The following is a 7366-nucleotide window of genomic DNA, read 5'->3' on the forward strand; positions in this document are numbered from 1 at the left end:
AAACAAACTTTCTTCCAGCTGGGGCTGGGGGGCTTGGTGAAGGGCAGGGATCTGAGAGGCGCACACAGCAGGGGGGGACACAGAGAGCGCCTGGGGAACGAAGTGCAGGTCAGAAACCTGCACTAAGCTGGAGTGTATGAATCACAGAAGCATTCAGGTTGGAAAAGCCCTCCAAAATCTTCTGGTCCAACCACTCCATTACCACCAGTGTCACCACTAACCCATGTCCCCAAGCACCACGTCCAACCTCTCCTTGAGCACCCCCAGGGACGGTGACTCCACCACTCCCTGGGCAACCCGTCCCAGTGCCTGGCTGCTCTCTCTGCGCAGAAATGTCTCCTCATTGCCAGCCTGAACCTCCCCTGGTGCAACTCGAGGCCATTCCCTCTAGTCCTGTCACTGGTTATTTGGGAGAAAGGGCTGACCTTCCTTTCAGGTAGCTGCAGAGAGCAATGAGGTCTCCCCTGAGCCTCCCCTTCCCCAGTCCAAACACCCCCAGCTCCCTCAGCCGCCCCTCACGGCACTTGAGCTCCACATCCCCACCACCTCCTCCTCCCCCCGTCTCCTCCCCCAAGTGGTACGGCCCAGGGCCGGCGGGGCGGGAGGACGAGGCGGAGCCAACCACTGCGGGGCGGCGGCGGGGGGGGGCGGAGCGCGTCCGGCGGAGGTAGGGACGGCGGGCCGGGAGAGGGGGGGTGCGCAGGAGCGGCCGCCCCTAGCGGCGCTGCCAGGGGAGGTCTGAGGGGGCCCGGGGATGGCCGTGGGCGCCCGAGGGGCCCCCAGGAGCCCCCGTGGTGTCCATAGCCCGCGGGCCCTGTGCATGACCACAGATAATTTGGCCTGGCTGGGGTCAAATCAGTCGTTCTCGTTAGGTTATGCTGCCTGAGTGCCTCCTGATAGCAGCTGTGTGACCCTGCGAGCTGTCTCTGCTCCCTTTATTCAGCCCAGGCTAACTGGCTGAATGTAGTTAAAAACGACACATTCGGACCATGGTTTAAAGCAGGGTCCTTTAAAACACCCGTGTACATTTGTAACCACTATTTTTAGGTTTTTACTTAATAGTAATGCTCCTTATATTTCACCACATATCTGGGGATGCTGTATTGCCCCTTTGATGAGGCAAAAACCATGTGGCTGTTGCCAAAAAACAGCCAAAAACACTTCTGACTGTTGAGCCTGTGGCTGCTGAAACAGTGTTTTGGCTGAAGACAAACTCTAGTAATTATTTTTACAAGGGTCCAGTCACCCTTGGTGGAGGCAGAGATGAAAAGAGCTCTGAAACAAGGAAACAAGGAAACTTCCCCCCCTGTGTGTGTTTTAACTTCTTGCTTTTTTAAGCACACAGACTCTCCCAGCTGCAGAAGACCGGAAGAAAAAAAAAAAAAAGTTAATTTCTCCCTCATCAAATGGGATGAAAAATGCCTGCTGAGTTAAAATTTGCATCGGCAGCAAATTCAGATTGTAATTGTAGATGTGCACAGAGCTGTACTGTGGCCCCCCTCCTGCTCCCATGTGCCAGATGTGTGTAATCAGACCAGTTCCTCATCTAGCTGGGGCCAGACAAGGCACGAGAGACGGGGTCTGTGGCACAGCACTACAGCTTTACTGCTCAGTGTGCTCCTCTCGCCAGAGATGGCCTGCCTGAAGTATTTCTGCTGTCACTTGACATATTTCATGATATGTGAAGTCTCGTGGTGTTATGTTCAAGGGAGCTGGGAAACCTGCAGGCTGTGTGCTTCGTGGCTGCTGGCCAGCAATCAAACAGTTCAAAGCCAGATCTCAGAGTAACATGTAAGTGCTAGACACGTTATTGGAAAAACTGTTCTGTCAGGAGAGTGTTTAGTACATCACTTATTTTTATAGTGTTTTTTTTTTTCTCTTTGATCATAAACATCACAATATAGAAATGTTAGTCTGCACATAAGTGAAAAAAGATTGCAATCCAAAATGCTTCTTTTGGTTCAATTTGCAGCTCTTTCAAGATGCTGTTGTGTAAATCCTGTTCAAACACACTTGAGGTACTGTCCCTACCCATCAGAACTGACCGAGTAAATACCCCAAGGCTGATGAAGCATAGGTGGAGATAGGAAGGTGAGGACACTTCTCCAAGATACTTAGTTGCACTAGTGGCAGCACCAAGAAAAGACTCTTGACTCCTGTTTCTAGAGCATCCTGCCTGGTTAAGATGATGGCATCCTTAACATGATAGGGCTAGACATACACTTGCAGTTCTCCATCAGAAGAATGAAGATCTTTATGCTCATTGTTGGTATCTCCAGTCAGCTGGGGGTGAATGCCCTAGGGGCAGTTACCAGTGAGTGCTTTACAGCCCACAGATGTAACACATACTATTACTGATGACAGACACAGAAACTGCATGCCTTTTTGCAGTGCTGAAAATAGTATTTCATGTAAAGAGCAGGTTGTTAACTTGGCAAATGTGGAATGTTTCTCACATTGGCTGCTTTGTTGTTGTTTTTGTGTCTTTTTGCCCCCCCAGATACAGGTATGTGCATGAATTGATTGATTTCCACCATGTTCTCGCAGTGTTCCCAGGATCTCTTGAAGATTGCAAATCTGCATCTCCGTGGTCTGAATTTGAATCTGCATTTAAGAAATCACAGGAGAGCTTTCAGCAAGTCACTGCCTGCTTGTCGAAGGAAAGTAGTTGTTACAGGTATTGGCTTAGTTTCTCCCCTCGGTGTGGGGACTGAGCTTGTGTGGAAGCGCCTTCTCCAAGGAGACACTGGGATCACGTCGCTAGATGGGGAAGAATATGCAGGCATTCCGTGTAAAGTGGCTGCCTGTGTGCCACGGGGAGACGAGGAGGGTCAGTTCAAAGAAGAGAGCTTTGTGTCGAAGTCAGAGATCAAATCCATGAGTTCTGCTACTGTCATGGCCATTGGTGCGGCAGAGCTAGCAATAAGGGACTCCGGCTGGTCTCCACAGTCTGAACAGGACCGCTTAACAGCTGGTGTGGCAATTGGAATGGGAATGGTTCCGCTGGAAGAGATTTCTGATACAGCCGCTTTATTTAAAACAAAGGGTTATAACAAGGTCAGCCCGTTCTTTGTCCCAAAGATCTTAGTCAATATGGCAGCAGGTCAGATCAGCATTAAATACCAGCTGAAGGGGCCGAATCACGCTGTGTCAACTGCCTGCACCACTGGCGCTCACGCTGTTGGAGACTCCTTTCGGTTTATTGCCTCTGGGGACGCTGATGTCATGTTGGCTGGAGGGACTGAGGCTTGCATTAGTCCTTTGTCCTTGGCTGGATTTGCAAGAGCTCGGGCCCTCAGCACTAGTTTTAACTCAAGCCCTAAAATGGCATGTCGGCCGTTTGATGCACAGAGAGAAGGGTTCATAATGGGAGAGGGGGCTGCTGTGCTGCTCTTGGAAGAGTACGAACACGCTGTGCAAAGAGGTGCCAGGATCTACGCAGAAGTTCTGGGTTATGGACTGTCGGGCGATGCTTGCCACATAACAGCACCTAATCCAGAGGGAGATGGTGCATTCAGGTAAGAACCCTATGCTAATTACTGTGGCTACTTCATGTGTTAATTATAATGGGCACGTACATTTCTGTTGCTTTATACTTTTCCTAGAGAAATACTATTCAGTCTTGAATTAATATTCCAAAAACCAATAAAATAATCTGAAACTAATCTGAAGAACAAAAGAGCTCCAGATAAGGAGCCCCAGTTTTCCTTGCCCCAGTTTTCCTTTGATTTTAGTAATGGCCGGAAGGGCAATTCTTGCTAGAATCAGCCTTTTTGGATAGCGTTATGGAAACCTTCTCTGTGTGAAAATATTTTATGTTTGGTCCTATAGCTGTTCACAGAAATTAGTCTCCTGTTTAAGGTTGTGGTGGTATGACAGCCTTTTGAGGTACTCCCTCACCCTTTGTCACAGAGAGACCCCACAGCAAAAGCAGGTCCTGACATTTGTTACGTTACGGAAGGGGAATGGCATTCCTCAAGAAATGCCAAGTGATAAGAGCACTCGGAGAATCTAGTTTATTAGAATAATTACCGTAAATGTCATTGGCATTAATTGTGACCATTGTTGTTCAGAAGAGACTCTGGCTTTTTGTAAAGAATATATTTAGGCCATACGTCTCTGCTACAATCACGTTTAAATACCTCTCTGTGATGTAGCTAACTGCTGGTGGAGGAGTATAGCAGAAATACACTTTAGTACACTTTGGTAAGATGGTAAAGCTTCATTGTTGTTAATTTCGTTACAAAAAAAAAGTTCACAAGTAGATGGTATTAATCCAATCTTTATCCCTGAGCTAATTATCGGTTAAGTTAGATGTGTATGTGCTGTTCGTGAGCTTTGTATAGGCCAAATGCTATTGCAGATACAGGAATCTCTGCTAGTTGGCATTACCATGAACGAATGTGAATATTTAATAACAAAATTCAATACATCACTGTGTAAGTAGTTCAGATTTCTACACGTTCCCCTAAAGGTATGTTTCCTTCTTCATTGAATTAATAGATTTTCCAAGAAGTGTAACATACCAAATCTCCCTCAGAGCTATTTGATTCATAGTTGGTTGGTTTACAGGCTTAGGTGGGAGTATTCAGGAGTGTCTAACTGAGATTTTCAGACTTTTGTTTACCCTTGAGACAATACAGCAATATCTTGTAACAGACTTTTTGTATATTTTATGATTGCAATAGCATATAAATTAAATTCACAATGGGAAATAGTTGAAAGTTAATCTTGCTGTCTCCAGAATGTAGAGCCTTTCCACACTTGAGAAGAGATAATACATTTTAATGCAATTTTCATACCAATATTTGGTTACTGCAGTGGTGTGCGAATTAAATATGAAATGTATACGCTTCTCTTACTTTTTTGTAGGATTTTTATTTACTACGTCAAAAAAAAAAATCAGGGAGATGTATTTTTCTGTCATCTTCTAAGAACTACTTCAGTTAGGGACTAACACACATGTTGGAGTGAACCTGCAGGAAAGGAGACTCAGAAGTGTGTATATAAAGTATGTTCTACACGATATCTGTTACCTCCTTAAGTAATTATGTTCCTTGCAGCTTATTTATTAAACTAAATTAACATATTTGGTTCCCTTGCTGTTGATCAGTAATCTTTTTTGTGTGATTGTTGGCTTACTCTGTACTGACGGTGAGAATCACTGGACTACAGCCTAAACTAAGCTGTATGCTTCTGAGAATAGAAGGCTGTAATGGAGACTTTTCAATTTGTCCAGCTGGCTGTGCTATCCTTTTTTCTTGAGCTTCATTTTTTTTTACTTAGTTTTTATATATTTCAAAGGAGACAGTGATGTTTCGTCCAGAGATGCTTAGTTAAAATGTGTGTGCAAGGAAGAGTGTGTGACTCATCTCCTTTTTGTAGGACAGCTGAGAAAAAACACAGTGTGGAGCGTATATGGAGCTGTATCTCTCTGTGGTTTTCATAAAAAAGCATTATTTATAGAGGCAGTCATAGTCCATAGGTCATTAGATGTCAGAATGAGAGATATGGTGTCAGAGTGGAACAGCGTGACTCTCAGTAAATATTTTAATGTGCAGGAATTTGGCTATCTCCTTGCTGCTCAAGGGAAGGGAAGAAGGTATCTTCCAGCCTCTAAAAACATGCAAAAGAAACTCACAACAACTTCAGAATTTGTCCTTCATCTCCAAATATTTTATTTGGATAGAGCAATTTTTCTTATTTTGTAATACTGTAAATATAAAGGTAAATAAAATGTAAAGACGGGGGAATCTTTCTTTCCCTTACAAAGCCACGGGGATTTCCTGCAGCATTGTACTGAATGTTACATTAATGTCAGCTACACCAGAGAAACTTCAATGAAGCAGAACTTAGATTTTTGTAATCTTTTCAGGTACTTATTTCTCTCACAAATGTTTTCAAATTTTGCATTGAAAAGAGTCTTTGATATATTAATGTAATCTGTAGCTTGTTATATCTTCTTTCTTTCAACTTGTATTTTTCTTAGTGGTGGAATTTAATCAGCACATTTTTAGCGGCAAGTCTGATTCTGTAGTGGGCCTTACCACTGCTGTCTTTCTAGGGTGGCTAAATGTAGAGGTTAGTTTAGGTAAATGAACCCATCTCTTGATATTTCTAGTAAAGTAGATTGTGCAGGTTTTCACATTTGATAAATGTTTTCAAACACTGTAGTTTTGCTTATGGTTTATACATGTGACAAAAATATAATGGGAAATTCAGCATTTTTATGCCTTTTTATTTTTTTCCTTAGGTGTATGTCTGCAGCAATAAAAGATTCTAAAATCAAGCCTGAAGATGTAACATATGTTAATGCACATGCAACTTCTACACCTCTGGGAGATGCTGCTGAGAATCAAGCGATCAAGAGACTTTTTAAAGATCACGCACGTAACATTGCAGTTTCTTCAACAAAAGGAGCAACGGGACATCTTTTGGGGGCTGCAGGAGCTATTGAAGCAGCTTTTACTGCACTGTCCTGTTACCATGGAATTTTGCCACCTACTTTAAACTTAAAACAAACAGAGCCAGAATTTGATCTCAATTATGTTCCACTAACAGCCCAGGAGTGGAAAACTGCAAAGCGGCGTATTGCACTCACAAATTCATTTGGCTTTGGCGGTACCAATGCAACTTTGTGCTTTGGAAGTGTTTGACTTGTGCTGTGCATGTTATGAAAAATGGCATTCAGTCATTTTCTACGCTGCCATCCTTGGTGTATTTGGTAATCTTAGCGTGGAGACTTGATATGTAAGAACTTTACTCACCCCAACACTTATATCAGTAATTCTTTTAGGAAGAGGGAATTTCTTTTACTCATTTTAATAAAAATAAATATAAGAACTATTCTATGTGTGGTAAAGAAGATTTTATTCTTCACTAAAAGGGGAGACTTCTAACAACTAATCTAAATAGCACTAATTTGTGAGAAGAGGATCAAGGTGATGACAAATACTGTATTTCAGTGACATGCATTTATGACTACTGTATCTCCTGTCTTTGTCATTTTTTGGGCCAAATGATGGACTTCTTTTGAACTCTGACTTGCTTATAAAATTAAATGCGGATATGAAATTTCAAATGTGGATTTTCTTTACTTAATTTTCCTCCTTTTGTTTATCTAAATTTGTTTCCTATGATGTTCATTTCAACAGTCAAGATGGAGTACCATCTGGCTGTGCATATGGATATTAGTTTTATGTAGTGAAAAGAGAAAGTGGACATTCGTGCTTTTGGTAGGCTCTTACCTCATCTCATCTCCTAAACTATCAGCTGCTGTAGTGAGGCAGGTAGTGCTTTTTTTTGGCATTCTGTCTGCAACACTGCTCAGCATGCACTGGTAGTCTGTGTCAAACACTGGAGTGGG

At 43.2% G+C, this 7366-nt stretch overlaps 1 protein-coding gene across 2 annotated transcripts; it reads left to right on the top strand.

Annotated features, from left to right (window-relative positions):
* The first annotated feature begins 644 nt into the window (after nt 1-644).
* Nucleotides 645-7060, top strand: OXSM (3-oxoacyl-ACP synthase, mitochondrial). 2 transcript variants are annotated; one of them, XM_084282341.1, is made up of 3 exons: nt 645-667; nt 2501-3518; nt 6254-7060. In XM_084282341.1, the coding sequence occupies exons 2-3, from the start codon at nt 2536-2538 to the stop codon at nt 6654-6656; spliced, it is 1386 nt and encodes a 461-aa protein (XP_084138467.1). In that variant the 5' UTR covers nt 645-667; nt 2501-2535; the 3' UTR covers nt 6657-7060. The 2 variants fall into 2 exon arrangements, with proteins under 2 accessions (XP_084138467.1, XP_084138466.1); XM_084282340.1 differs by lacking the exon at nt 645-667 and adding an exon at nt 1653-1791.
* Nucleotides 7061-7366: the final 306 nt, after the last annotated feature.

Source organism: Netta rufina (assembly GCF_964035555.1).
Source record: "Netta rufina genome assembly, chromosome: 2".
Taxonomy (NCBI): Eukaryota; Metazoa; Chordata; class Aves; order Anseriformes; family Anatidae; genus Netta; species Netta rufina.

Bases quoted from the DNA above. Each gene is read 5' to 3' on its own strand.
- OXSM (XM_084282341.1), top strand. From the start codon at position 2,536: ATGTTCTCGCAGTGTTCCCAGGATCTCTTGAAGATTGCAAATCTGCAT. The intron at 3,519-6,253 runs GTAAGAACCCTA...TTTTTTCCTTAG, and splicing joins GAGGGAGATGGTGCATTCAG to GTGTATGTCTGCAGCAATAA.